The sequence below is a fragment of the Myotis yumanensis genome, unplaced genomic scaffold (assembly GCF_028538775.1).
Source record: "Myotis yumanensis isolate MYYU_CA2020_CCGP unplaced genomic scaffold, mMyoYum1.0.hap1 SCAF_3, whole genome shotgun sequence".
Classification (NCBI taxonomy): Eukaryota; Metazoa; Chordata; class Mammalia; order Chiroptera; family Vespertilionidae; genus Myotis; species Myotis yumanensis.
Window position 1 is genome coordinate 191,369,749 of NW_027223754.1, and position 20,054 is coordinate 191,389,802.

Consider the following 20,054-nt stretch of genomic DNA (forward strand, 5'->3'; position numbering starts at 1 on the left):
ATGAATAAACTAATAGAATCTAACAACAGTTATTAGTCTTTCAATCTTATTACTCTAATGTATTTTTTTTCTTTTTACTCAGTTAATGTACTTTAACCATACCATATTGCAAAGCCTCTTTACTTTTGCAGGGACAGATTTTTATATGTTCTTTTCTTTCCCATTTAAAAAAAAATGTTTTTACTGATTTCAGAGAAGAAGGAAGAAGTGAGAGAGATAGAAGCATCAAAAATGAGAGAGAATCATTGATCAGCTGCCTCCTGCAAGCTCCACACTGGTGATTGAGCCCGAAACCCGGGCATGTGCCCTGATGGGGAGTTGAATAATGACCTCCTGGTTCATAGGTCGATGTCTCAACCACTGAGCCACGCTGGCTGGGTTCTTTCCCATTCTTAAAAGCTAACTTGAGATGAATCAAGATACCCCCTTTGTTACTGGTGGGGCTAGGTAGGGTATAGAACTGATTATCCAAGTGCTAAGGCCCAGTCTCTTACCACTGCCTTGAAAAGGCCTTGACATTCTGGGCCAAAATCAACCTGCAGGAAAACATCCTCCACCTGTAGTACCTGCGTGGAAAGCAGTATCACCACTGAGGGAATTTGAAGGAGCTCTGCCAGCTGCACTGTAGATAACGTTCTGACTTGTAAATACTGCATCCCATACCGGCGGGATGACGTCAGCCGAAGGATGTTTGCCTTTTGCTCCATTGTACTTTTACCTAGAAGAATTATTAAATACTTCCTATGCTTTCTCTAAACATAGCTCGTGACAATACTTTGAAAAAGCTTGAAGAAAAACAGCCTTCACTACTAAAAATTGCTATTGTTCCTCCTTTATTCCAGGTTATTATATCCAGCTGCCAGCTGTGAAAACCAAACACATGCTGTTCTCTTGGCTCGTCTCCTTTTCTAGGTTTCAGCAGAAAACTAGAGAAAATCCCTCATGTTGAAATCCCCACCATTTAAACTGAAGGTTAAGGGTAAATAAAATAAAATAAAAACCCACAAAAACATGCAATTCTCTTCCTTAAAGGACCTTCCTCTTCAGAGGTCACCTTTTACAATAGACTTATAGGTTTGTTTAAATGGTTTGCACCATTTCAGGGACTTAGGTTTTATTTTACTTTATTTATTTAAGTGCTGTCTTTATTATAAAGAAAGATGAGAATCTAGGGTGGCTCAGCTATTCCTTGTGAAAAATGAAAGATTTAATAAAAATATATCACATTTAGCAAATATTTGATGAGAATCTACTGTGTAGTAAGTTATTGTAGTGATGGTAAGGGGTAGCAGAGTAATGTAATATTAGTGAATTTTTCCTTCCCATAGATCATAAGACACTTTCGTATCCACTGTCTCTTGAGAACAATCTAGTCCATGTTCAAGGAGCCTACAGAGCTAGGACACAAATTGTCTACAAATGTACTTGAAGAAATTTATTCACTTTAAAAGATAAATTCTCTCCAGACAGTTGCTGGCATTTTACATATAAATTTTATCCTTTTAATATTCCTGGGACATGAGCAGGAAAAGGGGTAATTCTTACCTGGAATACAACGTGAGGTAGATGCCTAGAGATTGATGATTTACTACAAATAATAGCAAGCATCGATACAGTGTCAAACTCTATACCCAAGGCACTACTCTTAGCAATTTACATATATTAATGATCTAAACCTCAAAAGTATTTTGAAATAAGTTTATTATTATTTTATAGTAGATAAATTAAGGCACAGAGGGATACAGTTAAAAGTGCTGGAGAGCTAACCTTTGAAAGTCCTTTGATTTGTGAGTGGTGGGGATGGTCAGTGAGAGGGAGAAGGGAAACACACAGCTACCCTTCACCAGAGACAGGCTGGTATTGGCAGCCTGACTATCCCTTTCACTTATGTGAGTACTGGTAGTTCATCTCTCTAGTAGAAATCCACAGTTCTAAGCAGGGTATTGTCTTACAGGCAGCAGATATCAGCATCTCTTCCTTCCAACTTGATAATCCATATCCCGGAGCTCCTGTCCTACCAGTCTGATAACGATGCTTTGGAAACCTAGCAAATGCATAAAAGATCTGGCAACCCTAACCCATTTGGCTCAGTGGATAGAGCGTCGGCCTGCGGACTAAAGGGTCCCAGGTTTGATTTCGGTCAAGGGCATGTACCTTGGTTGCGGGCACATGTTTCTCTCTCATTGATATTTCTAACTCTCTATTCTTCTCCCTTCCTCTCTGAAAAAAAATCAATAAAATATATTTTTAAAAAAGAGATCTGGCAGAAAGTGAGTTTTAAAGACGGCATTTATTTAAAAAATTAGCAAGAACTGCATCATCTCCCCAGTGATATAGATTTCTGTGTAGCATTTATAGTCATTCTAGACTAGAAACAAAACAAAAACGACAAATGAAAGTGATTTTTCTTCAGTTTGTTTTCAGCCTTTCAGGGTTTTATCTTCTGTAGCCCTAAATCAACTTTATTCTTGGCAATTCGAACACAGTCAAAAGGATGCCTGCGAAATACGAGAGAATATTACCCATGGCAAATGCAAAAATAAGTTTTGAGTCCCAGGTAGATCATTTAGCCCACACAGAGGTTCACTTCTGCACTTGCTCTTTGGCATTTCTTCAAACTCAACTTCTTTCAATCAGGGGATCTTAACGTGTACTTCTCACAGATAAAATATTTCCAAACGGTACAGTTAGCGGAAGACAGGCCCTTGTTTCTGAAGTATCCACAGAGCTGGTGAGTTGATTGGGGTCTCTTTGTTGGTAACCTGGAGAGATGAGTCAGTGTACCTGAGGTTAGGTATGGGGTTTAGGGAGGTATTCTTGTGGTAACTTATGAGAGGTGTGTAACTTTTTATTTTGTTCTATTTTGTTCTAATATGGCACCCTCCTATAGTAGTTTTGTCCTCCTTCTTCAAGGACAGAGCTGTTTTCTCTCAATAAACATATGTTAGCATATTATGAACAAACTGCATATTTGAGCATGCAGATAGGCTCTAGAGTAGAACATCTTCCCTGACTCTTAATTTTCAAAACACTAAGGCACCTGATTCTGTTCATCAGTTTTCCCTATGGTCTATCTGAAAAGCTTAATATGGAAATTCCTTAATAATTACTATAATCTCTTTCCCTTAGCACTCTCTAGTTATTAAATTATACAAAGGAAAATATATTTGATAAGTAAATAATATTGTTCAGACTCTCAGATGTTGATGTAAATGTTCTAGAGTGAGGCGAGGTGGTAAAGCTGAGAGGAAGGGGGAGAAGAAAGAAGGAGGAAGATTTAGAAGCCATGAAGCTATTCTTAAATTACTCAGCTTTGATTCCAATCAGAAGTCTATGAAATGATAATGCTGGTTATGTTTTTTGGAAGACATCTAAGGTATAAAATAAAATAAACATTTGAATTCCCTTATGTATTTTCTTCTTGAAACATTGTGATTTTTCCCTTTGACACTTACAGGTCAGGGGACGGAGTGGAGCCATCTTGCCAAAACCAAGGTTGGCTGGGTCCATCCTGAGAAAGTCCCACCCAGTAATCATGGCCACTTTTGATCTTCCTCAGGCTGTCAGTGATGAATTCCTATAAGAAACAAGAGCTAGCTGGTGAACGGAGGGTGTGGGGAAAACAACAACAAAATACCATGAAATATAAAGTGTGTCATCTTTCCTAGACAGAAATGAATGGAACTTTAAAGCTGTAGAAAGGAGGAGGTGTATTTATAAGAAGAAATACATATCATAGATTTTATTTTCTACTAGAGGCCCGGTGCACAAAATTCATGCACGGGGGTGGGGGGTGGGTTGTCCTTCAGCCCAGCCTGCACCCTCTCCAATCTGGGACCCCTCAAGGGATGTCTGCCCACTTAGGCCCAATCCCGGTGGGATCCCTCTCACAATCTGGGACTGCTGGCTCCCAACTGCTCGCCTACCTGCCTGCCTGATTGCCCCTAACTGCTTCTGCCTGCCAGCCTCATCACCCCCTAACCACTACCCTGCCAGACTGATTGACACCTAACTGCTCCCCTGCTGGCCCGACGCCCCTAACTGCCCTCCCCTGCTGGCCTGGTCACTTCTTCCTTCCCTTGCCAACCTGTCACCCCTAACTGCCCTCCCTTGCAAGCCTGGTCCTTCTCAACTGCCTTCCCCTGCTGGCCTGATTTCCCACAACTGTCCTCCCCATGAGGGCGCCCATCTTGTGTGTTGGAGTGATGGTCAATTTGCATATTGCCTCTTTATTATATAGGATTGCCATATGATCAATGTAGTGTTGAAGACCATGGGAAAAATAGGCACCTGATATTAAAATTATTTTAACAGATTTAGAGTTTGGCAGAGATATATGTCAAACAAGGTAAGTGTTATACTGAACCCTCATTATCAGAAGAAGTCAAGTATCCTCGACATCATAGACCACGTAGATCATTCTTTCACAGTATACTTCAAAATGAAAAATAGGCCCTGGCTGGTTTGGCTCAGTGGATATATAGCATTGGCCTGCAGACTGAAGGGTCCTGGGTTCCATTCCAGTCAAGGGCACATGCCTGGGTTGTGGGCTTAATCCCCAGTGGGGGTGGGGGTGCAGGAGGTAGCCGATCAATGATTCTCTCTCATCATTGATGTTTCTATCTCTCTCTCCCTCTCCTTTCATCTCTGAAATCAATTAAAAATATTTTTTAAAAAAATAAAAAAATAGTTTGGAAGATCCCAGAAGGAACTTAACTGTAGGTATATTTTTTGTTGGAGGAAACTTTCTAATGTTGTCACCAAATTTGCACAGAAAACATAGTGAAAACCCATACTTGTAGTAAATTAGTTCAAGTTGCCTTGCTTTACTGCACATAGTTAACAAATGTTCTCCCATTATTCTTGTAAAAATGAACTTTGATTAATTACTGAATATAGCTGCATATACTTAATGAATTCAGAAATGTGTAGCCATAAATTCTACTTCACACATATATATGGATGGAATGATTTCAAGAAAACTTCATTGTTTGCTTAAGATGTTAGTAAATTGGGTATAATGTTCATAAAACAATTTATTTAGCATATCCTTATTTTCATACACCTTTCCATTTCATGACAGCGCCTCAATTTTCATATCTCTGGTTTTCTTTGATAATTGAAAAAATTTTATAGTTTATTATTCTTCCCTACAGCATTAAAAATAATAAACTTAAAACATATATACCGTTATAATGTATGTATATTTTAGAGTTGATTAGCATGTCACAAAAATGGTATTTCTTTTATTCATTCCCATCTTTGATTAACAAAGGACATAGAACTATCATCTGCTAAATGATTTCAGGATAACTGTTCTGTTTTTTGTTTTGCTTCTCCAATTTAAAGGAACACAAATCATACTAATTCTTACTTTGTCTCTTTTAAACCTTTACTACAACAAATATATTGCTGTCATAAAATATTAAGGAATTCTATCTTATTTACAATTAATCCTTTCTTTTAATGGGTAACATGGTATTTTCAGAATGATAGGAAGCCATAACACAGTGTTTACCATCTCTTCTTTGCTGTCTATTTGTAGAAGACTGGAACCCTCCTTCAAACAATCCTCTTTACTGGTTTCCCAATTATTCCAACTTTCAAAGACGTGGTAACAACTTTTTCCATTCTGAATCCAGTTGTCTGGACAAGGAGCTTTGAATAAAACATTTTACTTCATTAAAGTTATTGTAAAAATATTAGAAGAACATCTCTCAAAAGAACCCCTTAAATCACCCCCCAGTGAAGCTGAACACTCTAATCGAATGGGTCATATCTTGCAGTATTTACAATTTCAGCTTCTCTGAGGCTGACTACAGTAAGATTTACACAATAATTTCCAACTACAATAGGTCTCTAAGTTAGTTTAAAGTAAAATTAACTTGGGAATATCTTTTTTCAAATTGTTCCTCTTCTATAATAATTGACATGATTATTCTATTTTTATAAATATCTCCTTTACTTAAGTTTACCTCATTTATAGTCCTCATTTGTTTGCTTATCATTTTCTATCTGTTAATCCGACTGGCCCAGTCTAGTTGGAAATGTACTGGACCATTAGGCAAGTTGAGTAATAAGCCTCAAATTAATGCTTAAATTATGAGAGTTAAACATTAACATATTTTGCCCTGCTAGTGTTGCTCAGTAATTGAGAGTAGACCTATGAACCTGGAGGAGGTGATAGTTTGATTCCCAGTCAGGGCACATGCTAGGTTTTGGCCTCAATCCCCAGTAGGTGGCATGCAAGAGGTAGCTGGTCAAAGATTCCCTCTCATCAATGATATTTCTATCACTTTATCTTCCTACCTCTCTGAAATCAATTATATATAAATAAACTAGAGGCCTTGTGCACCAGTGGGTCCCTTGGCCTGGCCTGCAGGATTAGGCCAAAACTGGCTCTTTGACATCCCCCAAGGGGTCCTGGATTGTAAGAGGGTGCAGGCCAGGCCAAGGGACTCCACTGGTGCATGATCGGGGTCAGGGTTAGGGTTAGGGTTAGGGGATGTGGGAGGTTGGCCAGCCAGAGAGGGACTGCAGGAGGGCTCCAGGTCGTGTCGAGCCCATCTCGCTCAGTCCTGATCGGCCGGACCCCAGCAGCAAGCTAACCTACTGGTTGGAGTGTCTGCCCCCTGGTGGTAAGTGTACATCATAGCAACTGGTCGACCAGTTGACTGTCTGCCCCCTGGTGGTCAGTGCACCTCATAGCGAGTGGTTGAGTAGCCTTAGCATATTATTAGCATACTAGAGGCCCAGTGCACAAAAATTTGTGCACTTGGGGGTCCCTCAATCCGACCTGTGCCCTCTCGTAGTCTGGGACCCTTCAGGAGATGTCCACCTGCTGGCTTAGGCCTGCTCCGTGGGGGAATCGGGCCTAAGCTGGCAGTCAGACATCCCTCTGGCAGCCCAGCAGCCCTCAAGGGATGCCCACTTGCCAGCAGAAGGAAGGCCTAAGCTGCAGTTGGACATCCTTAGCGCTGCTGAGGAAGTGGGAGAGGCTCCCACCACCACCGCTGTGCTGGTAGCCATCAGCCTGGCTTGTGGCTGAGCAGAGCTCCCCCAGTGGGAGCGTACTGACTACCAGAGGGCAACTCCTGCATTGAGCGTCTGCCCCCTGGTGGTCAGTGTATGTCATAGTGACCTGTGATTCCCAGTCGTTCTGCTGTTAGGGTCAATTTGCATATTACCTTTTTATTATATAGGATTAGTTGAATGACTGACCCAATGACCAGATACTTAGCATATTAGGCTTTTATTATATAGGATGTTTCATGCACAATGGAGAAAGCAAGCAATGCACCTTCAAGAATAATTTGAAAACATATAGGTGAAGAAACTTAAAAAAAAACATGTAGCCAATATGCTTAATTTAAGACTTTGATATAACTAAGAAATAAGCCATATGTGTAATCAGCTTTATGGAATCTGCCTTAAGAAATAATATAGTCACAAAAGATGGATGCTCAAATGTATAAAAGGATAATCAAACAGCAAGATTTTGACCAAGTGTTTCTGGCACAGTTTTATACAGGAAAAGATACTGAAATTTGCAGCACTCAAGTTTTTAGACAAAGTCAGAAATAGTTTCTTATCAGTTTCCATGGCCCACATGCCTAATTTTTAAAGGTCCATCAATATCCTTTGTTTGGAATCCATGCTAATTAAGATCCTGAATATTGTTATAGTTATAACATAGTGTTAACAATGGCAACTGAAGGGTGGAAGAACATCCTGGATATGTTGGTCTCCAAGTGGATATTGTCATCAATTCAAGGTTGATGGTCAGTGGTGGTCCTACCACATGCTTGCAATAGCTTATTATATTTAAAAACATTGTTGGGCACACAATGATTCAAATTTAATCAGGAGGAGCTATGGTAGGTTTTTGACCTCTCTCATTGGTGATTACTTAAGTGGTATCCACTACAGGGAAGTCAATTCTCTGAATTATAAGCATTATTAAATGTAAATTAAGTAATAATAGACTAGAAACTATATAACAAGTAGAAATAGGCTGTGTTAGGTTTAAAATGCTTGTAAGGGATGTAAAAAATATGACTGAAATAACTTCATATAATTTTTTAAAAGAGCTGAATTCTCCATTGTTTTTAGTTTTAAGGTAAATACTCTAATTTTCAAAATGATATTTGCTGAAAGAGTCATCTCAATTTGAATATATTTGAACTAAATATATTGAGGGATTTAGAGCTACAATTAATGATACACTTACAAATTTGATTGGATAAAACATCTGACCTACTAATCTCACACATTTCACTGAAATTTGAGTGAATGTTTTTCTTTACCTGCATTTTTTTGGAACCTCTGTATTTTCTACATACTATTGAAATACAGAAATAAGATCAAACTGGTGAGTGGATCAAATGATGTCTCTTCTATTATAAAATGCTGACTACAATTTTGCAGAGAATAAAACGAATGTCACTGAAGTGGGGTGCAGGGTTGGTGCATACATTCATATCTGCAAAGTGAAAACTTATTTACCTGATCTGGAAAAATTTTGCATCAAGGTTTGGCAGTATTTTATCTGGAGGCCATGGTTTTTCTGCCACTGTGTGAAGTTCAACAGCGCTCTGTCTTGTTGCATGAGTTTTTCTTGCTGCTTCTTTGCAATAGCTGACACCTGGAAAACTTCAAACAATAACAATCATTTCTACTAAATTCCTGACAACTTATAACAAAGTCATCCTTCTGCATAGACTAAAAACAACTACCAATTACTGATGATTTTTTATGACATTAGTTTGCATTATGTTGTTTTTGTTTAAAAATTTACATTGTTCAAGAATTATCTACTATTCTATGCTGTACACCTAAAACTAATTAAAAAATAATATTGAATTTAAACTGTAATTAAAACATAAAATTAAAAACTATATATCTAAAGGAAATGTGAGGAAAAACTATTAATAAATAATACTTACTGAAAACAAAAGCAATTTATTTTGTTCAAGAATACAAACTAAAAAGCATACATAGCAAAGAGCTCCTTTGTTCCCCGTGTCTTTTTATTCACCCAATTCTATTCTTCCAAAGCAATTAGACTTACCAATTTATTTTTTATTCTTCCAGAGGTATTTTGAATTTTACAAGCAAATGAACATAAACTGCCCCTTCTTACCTTTACACAAATGGTAACAACCTGTTTGCATGGTTTTGCACCATTCAGTACTTAAATATATATTTTGGACAAAATTTTATATCAGTACATAAAGAACTTTCTCATTATTTCATTATAACTTTACTAGAGGCCCGGTGCACGAAATTTGTGCACGGGAGGGGCGGGGGGGAGGAGGTGGTCCCTCAGCCCAGCCTGCACCCTCTCTAATCTGGGACCCCTCCAGGGATGTCTGACTGCCTCTCGAAATTTGGGACCTCTAGTTCCTAACTGCTCTCCTGCCTGCCTACCTGATTGTCCCTAACCACCTCTGCCTGTCTTCCTGATCACCCCTAACTGCTCCCCTGCTGGCCTGACCACCCTTAATTGCTTCTGCCTTGCCCTGCACCCAGGACCCAGGATTCCCTCCTCTGGCCGGTCCCAGGCACCCAGGACCTGGGCATCCCTAGCTCTGGTCGGCCGCAGGCACCCAGTACCCGGGCCAGCTTTGCCCAGGCCAGCCACTGCCACAGAGGACCATGGGCAGGCGGCTTTGCCTGGGCCACAGCCACAGGCACCCGGGACCATGGGGTGGGCAGCTTGTCCCTCTCCCGGGCCGCAGCCTGGCAGGTCCCCATTCCTCTCTCATGAGTTCATTTGTGCCTGGCTGGTCCCCATTCCTCTCTCCCCAGTGTTGACTGTCTGAGCCATTAGGGCGTGATGGCATGAGGGTGTGCTGATCATTTGCATATTAGCTCTTTATTATATAGGATAGCAGTCCATTGTATGGATGTATTATGTATGAATGTATCATGATTTTAGAAATTTTCTATTGACTTTTAGATTATTTGTAATCTTTTGTTATTACAGAAATGACTACTATAACAAAGAACCTTAGTCATACGTAACTTCACGCATGTGTGAGTATATTTTTAAGATAAGTTGCTAGGTCAGTTTAAGTGCATTTATTTAAACCAGCGGTTCTCAACCTGTGGGTCGCGACCCCTTTGGCGGTCGAACGACCCTTTCACAGGGGTCGCCTAAGACCATCCTGCATATCAGATATTTACATTATTATTCATAACAGTAGCAACATTACAGTTATGAAGTAGCAAAGAAAATAATTTTATGGTTGGGTCACAACCTGAGGAACTGTATTTAAAGAGCCAGAAGGTTGAGAACCACTGATTTAAACCATAGTAGATACTTCCAAATTACCCTCCATATATGCAAATGGCATCTTAATATTATTTGAATTTACACTTCTCTTTTTATGTTTGATGTTGAAACTTTTTTTTGCATACATATAAATAAATAAAACATTTTTAAATGAAGTGTATAATTATATCCTTTGTGAATTTTCATTGGGTTTCTAGTTTTTTTTCTTCTTGTTTCTATGAGGTCCTTATTATGCGAGAAGGGCTAATTGAGAAGGCCTGGAAGCAGCCTGAGCAGCGCTTCTAAAGTTCCTGCATGGAGCTGATCCCTGCACAAGGCACCAAACACTAATTAAAGAGTGTAGCTTTGTAGCCATCAGCCTGAGAATTTTCTTTGGCGAGATTATACTAGCTGGTCAGTCTTGTTTCTTAATGACAAATGATTGATGATTCACTCCTGGTTACAAAGAGACTCTGAAAAGTCCCTGCTGTTGAGGCTGGTTACCGCGACGGAATGTGCCGGGGTGGTCAGCAAAATACCAAAATTTCCAGCAAGATTTGGGGCTCCCTGGTACCAAGGTGTTCTGTGTACACATCAGTGGCTCCTGATTCAAGAGAGAAATTGTGTCCCGAAAGGACCTTGCAAGGGAAGGAAAGGGTGCCTGTCTGCATCTGGCCTCCCCAGACCTCTTATTGTAACACGTATCCTTATGTTAATGCCATTGTTAAATTATATCCTCTTCTTATAATAAACTGTAGATCTGTGAATGCTTTAACTTTGGGGATCACTGTTCTACAAGTCTTCTGTAGCAACCAATCCTGTTTCACGGATCCTGTTAGTGTACTTACAGGAAAAGGTAGTTTTTTTGTATGATATAAGCTACAGTGACATTTTCCCAGTTTGCCTTGGCAAATGAGTTGGTTTACACCATACTGATCAGATATCTTTTTAGTCATTTTTATGTAGTAAAAGTTTTATACCTGCCCTAACCGGTTTGGCTCAGTGGATAGAGCATCGGCCTGCGGACTAAAGGGTTCCAGGTTAGATTCTGGTCAAGGGCATGTACCTTGGTTTGCAGGAACATCCCCAGTAGGGGGTGTGCAGGAGGCAGCTGATCGATGTTTCTCTCTCATCGAAGTTTCTAACTCTCTATCCCTCTCCCTTCCCCTCCGTAAAAACTCAATAAAATATATTTAAAAAAAGTTTTATACCTGAGATTAAACTTTTATAAGTATATTTTACATTTACTCTTTGATGTTGCTGGATTTTTTTTTTGTAAATTATAAGATACTAGAGGCCCGGTGCACAAAAATTTGTGCACGGGGGGCGGGGGGGGGGGGGGGGGGTGCCCAGCCCGGCCTGTGCCCTCGCGCAGTCTGGGACCCCTCGGAAGATAACGACCTGCTGGCTTAGGCCTGCTCCCGGGTGGCAGAGGGCAGGCCCAATCCCTAAGTGCAGCCCCTGGTCAGGCTCAGAGCAGGGCCGATTGGGGAGTTGGGGCGCCACCCCCTGTCATGCACAGAGCAGGGCGGATTGGGAGGTTGCGATGCCACCCTCAGTCACACTCAGGGTAGGGCCGATTGGGGGGTTGGGGCACCGCCCCCTGTCACACTCAAGGCAGGGTCGATGGGGAGGTTGCAGCGCCACCCCCTGTCACACACAGAGCAGGGCCAATCGGGGTTGGGGTGCTGCCCCCTGTCACTCACAGAGCAGGGCCCATCAGGGGGGTTGGGGCTCCGTACCCTGTCACACACAGAGCAGGGTCGATAAGGGGGTTGGGGAGCTCCCCCCTGTCACTCACAGAGTAGCGCCGATAGGGGAGCTGGAGCACGGCCCCCTGTCACACACAGAGCAGGGCAGATCAGGGGGTTGGGGTGCTGCACCCTGTCACACTCAGGGCAGGGCCAATGGGGAGGTTATGGCTCTACCCTGTCACACACAGAGCAAGGCCCGTGGAGGGGGGTTGGGGCGCCACCCTCTATCACCCACAGAGCAGGGCCAATCAGGGGGTTGGGGCGCTGCCACTGTCACACTCAGGGCAGGGCCGATGGAGAGGTTATGGTTCTACCCTGTCACACACAGAGCAGGGCCCGTGGGGAGTGGGGGGTTGGGGCACCGCACCCTGTCACACACAGAGCAGGGCCGATCAGGGGGTTGGTGTGCTGCACCCTGTCACACACAAAGCCGCAGGGTGATCAGGGGGTTGGGGAGCTCCCCCCTATCAGGCACAGAGCAGGGCTGATCAGGGGGTTGGGGTGCCTTCCCCTGTCACGAACAGAGCAGGGCGTATAGGGAGGTTGTGGCTCCACCCCCTGTCACACACAGAGCTGCAGGGCGATCAGGGGGTTTGGGCGCTGCCCCCTGTCACTCTGATCCCGGTGCCGGGAGCCTCGCTGCTCCGCTGATCCCGGTGCTGGGAGGCATATTACCCTTTTACTATATAGGATAGAGGCCTGGTGCATGGGTGAGGGCTGGCTGGTTTGCCCTGAAGGGCGTCCTGGATCAGGGTGGGGGTCCCCACTGGGGTGCCTGGCCAGCCTGGATGAGGGGATGATGGCTGTTTGCAGCTGGTCACACACCCTTCAGGGTGGGGGTCCCCACTGGGGTGCCTGGCCAGTCTGGGTGAGGGGCTGAGGCCTGCCTTAAGGCTGGTGATTAACTGAAGCTCCCAACTGCTCCTTTTTTTCTTTTTTTTTTTTTATTCTGGGCCAGCTTTAGCTCTGGCTCTAGCTCTGAGGCTTCCGCTGGTTTGTTTGCGTTCTATAATCGAAACAATGTATAACTTCTGCTCTGAGATCCTGGCCCGTTTGTTTAGCTTCTATATTTGTTAGAATGTTTCAAACTGCCGGCTCAGAGGCCGGCAAGGCAGGCGGGGAACATTGGAGTCCGCAGCAAGCAAGCCTCATGTTCGCTTCCAGCTGCCTGGCTGCTGGCCACCATCTTGGCTGACAGTTAATTTGCATATACTCACTGATTAGCCAATGAAAAGGGTAGCGGTCGTACGCCAATTACCATGTTTCTCTTTTATTAGTGTAGATGACTTCAATTTTCTACCCCCCCGCCCCCATGGCTCAAAGTTGTCTCACATCATTTATTGACTCTTTCCTCTCCATACTCTTTATTTGCCATCTTTCACTTACTGCAAATTTCCAATGAAGTACTTGATTATGCAGTATTTCTATTGTTTTGAGGATATTCAAGTTATCTACTTATCTTTTCATATATCAGCACCACATAATTTTAGTCACTTTAGATTTTTACTTTATTTTAATATCTCATAGGACCAACACTTCTCTTATTTTCAGATTACTTTTATATTAATTTTTTCTTATTCTCTTCTTATAACTCTGGCTAGCTTATTAAGCCAGTTCTTTTTCAAAATCATGTTATAAGTACCTATATGTCTCTATTTAATTAAATATTTATCTATACATGAATATCAATTTTCTTAATCCTGTTTGATTTTTATAGAATTTCTTGACCTGGTGGCTTAATGTTTTTAACCAATTATGGAAAATAGCTATCCACTAAGTCTTATAATTACACTACTTTTACCCAGCTCTCTTTCTTCTACTTTTGGGTTTATTATTGCACATACGCTAGTTAGCTCTGCCTCAAAGGGAGGCTTAGCTTTAATTTTTCTGTGTTCCTAATAGTGAATATTGTCATGAAGAGGAAGTTTGTGTATAAAAAAAAAAGCAATTTGCATTTTCATGTTGTTTGTCTCCCAATTAACTGGTCAACATTCCCAATAAAATATTTAATTGCATATCTGCATAGTCTGACCTGTCTCAGTCATCAACATTGCTACTGAGAAGGAAATGCTAAAAATCAAGAGCCATGGGCCAGAGAAAGCAGATGCTTATGCCTTATCCATCTCTGGATAGTACAAGTAACCCAGCTGTCAGTGGCTTATTTATTTTCCTTCTTCACAAAAGGCTGGGTCTCATGAGTGGGGAGTAGGACAGTGGTGTTATTTACTTTATCCTATTAATAACCTGGCACATTTAAACAATGAAAAATAATAAACTTCCTCTCAGGACTTTGAAGTACTAATCTAGAGTGTTTAATTTTGATGACTATCTTAGATTAACTATATTTTTGAGGTTATTGTTGCTTTGCTTATTACTACTTGAAGAGCTTGTACCACATAAAACTGTAATAAAACTGAGAAAAGGAAATGAGACTTTTCTTTAGTTTGCCCCCAAGTGGGAAGGAATGTACTGCACCTTTATTAGTGTTGGGGTTATAATCAATTTGCAACCAGTGAGGAACAAAGATTTAAACAAAATAATTACCTGGGGAAATATGGAACAACATATTTTTAGAAGGAAATAAAAGTATTTGTTATAGCCCTGGCCGGTGTTGCTTAGTGGTGAGGGTAAAAAAAAAAAGTATTTGTTATAAGATGTTATATGTTTTACCTAAGTGATGAATCAGGAAAATGAAAAATAATAGTAAAAACAAATGAAAAAAATCTGATTTCTTAGGAAATGTTTTGCACTATGGAGTTTTTAAAATAGTAAGTCAATTAATATAAGTAATATGGTAGAGAAAAACCAGAAAATACAAAATAGTAACATGGAAACAAGAAATTACTTCTACTTATCTTTAAATTTACCCCTCCTTTAATTCCTCCTCCTTCTCTGCCTTGCTTTATGGTATTCCATAGTGTGTATATATCATTAATTTAAATAGTCCCTTAATCATAAGCATTTGAGCTTTGTCTAATATACTATACTCCCTATTGCTACACATGCAGGTTTATCTACAGGGAAATTTTTCAAAAGTGAGATATATGTGTCAAAACCAACCTGCATGGTCAAATACTGCAATACAGAGTTTTTTAGGAACATGATTGTCTTGGTTATCTAAACAGATTTCATGAACTCTGCAGAGAAGAAAAAGTTAAGTATCCATTGGGCAGCAAGTTTGAGAACGCAGAAAATGTATAGTATGCTTTCATTAACATATTTAGTATGTACTATGTGCTTTTCAATTATATAAGAATTGCTGATTGCAGATGATAAATTATTTTTATTTATTTTTTGATAAATTACCCTATATAATAAAAGCCTACTATACAAATTGTCCCCTCGGGAGTTCAACCGGCAGTTCGACCTCTTGTTATGATGTGTGCTGACCACCAGGGGGCAGCGTGGAACATGGCAGGAGTTGGTGACGCGGCGTTGGCAGTGGGCGGCAGTGGAGGCACTGCCAGCCCCAATGGGCCCTGATGAGAGCGGGACCGTGGCGGGATGGAGGAGCAGGTGAGTGGGAGGCACCAGGCCAAGGCATGTGTGAGGGGCCGGGGGGGCAATCACCCTGCTGGTTGCCCCTCAGACAGTGACCAGCGGCAGTGGCAGGGGAGTGGGGAGGTTGCTGCTTGGCTCCCAGGTGCTGAGGGAGCCAGGTGGGGTGCATGGCCCCAATTGATCTCCCTGCAGGTAGGATGGTGGAGCAGGTGAGGGGGCAGGGCCAAGCCACAGCTGGGTACCAGGCAGGGCTGTGGAGCTGCAGGGCTGTGAGGCTGGGGGCACGAGCTGGGGCCCGATCCCTGCAGGCCACCCCAAGGGACCCCACCCATGCACGAATTCGTGCAAAGGGCCTCTAGTTTTTATATAAAAAATAAATTCTATATCCTGTTCACTTGAAAATGTTGCATCTTCATTTAATATTTTTTTAAATTGAAAGTGTTCTTTGTAGCTTCTTTCATTTTCTCACCCCAAGTAGTTTACAACACAGCATTGACATTTATTATATAGAATTGATTCTTAAACCATAGCTTTTGATGTTTGCAATGTCAGTTAAATATGGCCTATTTTTAAAAAATATGGATTCTTACAGTTAGAATAAAACTTGGCCATATTCCATTCAAAGTTCCCAGTTTTTACAGAAGAAACTAGATTAGTATGTTAATTAACTTATCTGTTAGTTCTCTTTCAACTCTACAAATCTACTTCCATTATATCTTCTAGATTAACAAATATTTAAATGTGAGTTTCTTAAAAACATAGACTGGCATTTGATTTAAATATATTTATTTAAATGTATGTAAATATATATATATATATATATATATATATATTTAATAAAGCACAGAGAAAGGATGGGATGAGATGAGATAAAAGCTTTCTGGAAGTTCTAATAATTATGCTAGGCTGTGAAATTTTGTTTGAGGAAATAGACACAGTAACAATTACTTTTTGAGCTCCTAGTAATTACTAAAGCATTCCTCTCAGAACCACCAGGGAAACGAATTCATAGGTAACATGATTCAGGTCAAGTTTCCTGTACTTGCTAGAAGCAAATCTGAACCCTTCTCTTCCTCATTTCAGAACTCATCATTCTCAGTCACCAGCCAATGCCTCCGAGGGAGAGAAATGATTTGCCAAAGCACGCAAGAGAGAAAAATTATCTCGACAATAACTTCATCTTTGTCTCAGCATATTTCTTGGAGGTAGCATGAGTGATAATAAATTTTCTTAGTCATTTTTGTGGAACTTGCAGCCCTGTAATTATTATATTTCATAAAAAATTCACTTGCTAGAGGTGGAAACATCTCACATTTGGAGTAAAAGAAATAAATAAATGTGATTAAATATGGCCCAAATAAAGTTCTCAGGCTTGCGTTAAATATTAAATTGCTCCTTGTCTAAAATAAAGTGAACTCTTATTAAAATAATCTGCACAAGTAAAGTTTAGAATAAATGCATATTAGAATACATAGAGTATTTACTGAAATTTTTCAATGTTAACACAATTCACATAAGTAATTATTTACATTCTTTTTCCCAAAAATACTCACCATTAGATTTGAGTTAAACACCATGCCATTGAATATTAAAAGTTATAACAACATCCAAGTGCTTAGATTGTTATATTAAATCAATGTTTTATAAGTTACATTAGGATGTTATTATTTTTGTCATTTATATGTTTGTAATTGATTTATTTATCCATTTGTAAATTATGAAGTTTTATTTATTATAATATACAGATGTAATTGTATGTTAAATGACATATCGTATATAATACATACAGATTTTTTAAAAGATATCCTTTTGTACTTACACTTAATACCCAAGAAAATGGAGGCAGTTAATGAGCCCACGCAGAAAATACATGATATCACCATCATAAGACACCATGTTCCTAAACAAGGAATAGGGACAATAAAGTTGAGTTAGAAAAAGTAGGTGAAAGGGATGGGCCAGGATAAAACTAGACTGAGTGAAAGAAGGAATTAACCTTAGGCATTTCAACCACAGAATTTTTGACACCATGTAACTGTAACAGTAAAAAGAGAACTCAAACTCTTTGAAATGCAAGTTGTAACTTGGAATACATTTGATTGCAAAAATGTCAAATTGAACTGACATTTTTAATAACATACTTCTTTTACCTTTATATGTGTATATGATGCCACAAACTTACTAACTAGTTATATGTATTCTTTCCCAAAATATTTTTGAGATTGTAGCAGATCAGGAAGCAAGCTTTTATTTTTGAAAGCAAAAGTACTATGCATCTCCTCATCTCTTTTTAGTGTCACTTGAACATGATTGGTTCAAAGACTATATATATATATATTATTGCTTTTAGAGAGGAAATGAGAAAGAGAGAGATAGAAACATCAATATTGTGAGAGAATCATTGATCAGCTGCCCACTGGGAATCAGGCCCACAACCTGGGCATGTGCCCTTGACTGGAATCGAACTGAGGACCCTTCAGTCCGCAGGGCAACACTCTATCCATGAGCCAAAACCAGCCAGGGCCAAAGACATTTCTTTTTAAACATATAGTTTTGGATGAGGAACATTTTTCCCAGAGGTAATTTTGCAACTATTTAGGGGGGGAAAAATGAAGATTTTGTAACTGGTTGTATTCTCAACACTAATCAGAGAAAAATAGACAGAATTTATCTTTGTATAGTGGGGTAAGCTGAATACTGTACCAGCCCAAGATACCTGTGTTCTAATCCCTGGAACCTGCAAATGTTACCTAATGTGGCAAAGGAGACTGAAGATGTAATTAAGTTAACAAATGTAGGACAGAGAGGATATTCTGTTCTTCCCTCTGGGCTCTTGTAAGTGAGAGGTAGGAGATCAAGGGGACAGAGTGCAGTACGATGATGGAAGCGGACATGATGAGTGAGTAAGAAGAGTGAGGAAGAAGCCAGGAGCCATGGACATGCAGTTCTTGAGCTGGGAAAGAACAAGGGAAGGGACTGTCCCCTGGAGCCTCTAGAGCAGTGGTTCTCAACCTTGGCTGCACATTAGAATCACCTGGGAATCTTTTTAAAATCCTGATTTCTGGGCCTCATCCTCCAGAAATTCTGTTTCTTTGTTATGGGGTGGGGCCACAACATTAGTAACAAAGAAACAGAATTTCCGGAGGATGAGGCCCAGAAATCAGGATTTTAAAAAGATTCCCAGGTGATTCTAATGTGCAGCCGAGGTTGAGAACCACTGCTCTAGAGGGAATGCAGCCCAGTAAGACCCAGTTCAGACTTCTGGTCTCTAGTCCTGTAAGTTAATAAATTTGTGTTGTATTAAGCCCCTGGGTCTGTGGTAATTTGTTACCTCAATAATAGGAAACTAATATAAATAATAAACTTAATAAAGACAGAACTGATTTCTATAGCAGAGAGCTCCAGGCTGATTAGATTTGACCAGTTTTTCAATGTCCATTTTCCCTTTATTTCTTAATATTTGTCAGACAATTTGCAAAGGAGTATTTATGCAGAAACTGAAATAATAAAAAATATGATTTTTTTCACTTATTTTCCAAATCCAGGAATTCTTTGGGGAGAGAGATAGAACTACACATTTGTCAAGTCCATTGCTCTTTTCACTTCATCTTTACTTACTACTGCTATTCTTTATTTCATTTTTTTAAAATTTTATGGATCTCAGAGCGGAAGGGAGAGGGAAGAGATATAGAAACATCAATGATAAGAGAGCATCATTGATCAGCTGGCTCCTGAACACCCCACACTGGGGATAGAGTCCGCAACCCAGGCATATGCCCTGACCAGGAATCTAACCATGATCTCCTGGATCATAGGTCGATGCTCAACCACTGAGCCACTCCGGCCAGGCTATTTCATTTTTTAATGTTAGCATAGCCTGCACATTATCATATTCTAAAATGGGTTACCTCATTAGCAAATCCACCTGGGCTCAATATGTAATGGGAAACAAAACATACACTGCACAGTCTTGGACCAAATAATTAGAACTGGTTACCTGGACATTTGGTGGAAGACTGATGTTTCTGGGAAGGGTGTGGTGTTGGAGTGTCCCATTGAAGGGAGGTATAGAGATCTTCATCCTGCATGTCTGAAGGCCTTTGATAGGTGAGGCAGTCCGCACGAGGAGCTAAGACAAATAACTGCTTTTGTCGTCAGGAGCAGATTGGTGAAAGAACTGAAATTGGCTATTTTTTACACACCGGTGGGAAAATCTGTTGGGGTTTAAGGAATAGGATAATGCATCTTCATCCAGAAAGTAGAAGTTTATGAAGTTTAATCCAAAGCACAACTTGCTAAAGAAGGAAATGAGAAAGGAACTGAACTCAAATGGCCACTGACAGAACCTGCGATTGGCCTGGTTCCTAAGATGTAGCAGATGTTTCCGGTGATAGCACTGAATTACTGTTAAAATGAAGAGAAGCGCAAAAAAATGTACTTAAATTTGTTATAGGGCACAAAGCATGGGAATGACGTGGATAGCAAAGATACAGATGTAGCTCACTTTGGGCAATCCAGGGTGT

General features: G+C 40.4%; 1 protein-coding gene across 1 annotated transcript; it reads right to left on the reverse strand.

Annotated features, from left to right (window-relative positions):
* Nucleotides 1-2,271: 2,271 nt before the first annotated feature.
* Nucleotides 2,272-19,683, reverse strand: CLEC9A (C-type lectin domain containing 9A). Its single transcript, XM_070407884.1, has 6 exons — nucleotides 19,529-19,683; nucleotides 17,351-17,431; nucleotides 8,506-8,652; nucleotides 5,519-5,658; nucleotides 3,456-3,577; nucleotides 2,272-2,762 (listed from the first exon to the last, which is right to left on the reverse strand). Exons 1-6 carry the CDS (start codon nucleotides 19,617-19,619, stop codon nucleotides 2,630-2,632), a joined length of 714 nt encoding a protein of 237 aa, XP_070263985.1. The 5' UTR covers nucleotides 19,620-19,683; the 3' UTR covers nucleotides 2,272-2,629.
* Between the last annotated feature and the right edge of the window lie 371 nt (nucleotides 19,684-20,054).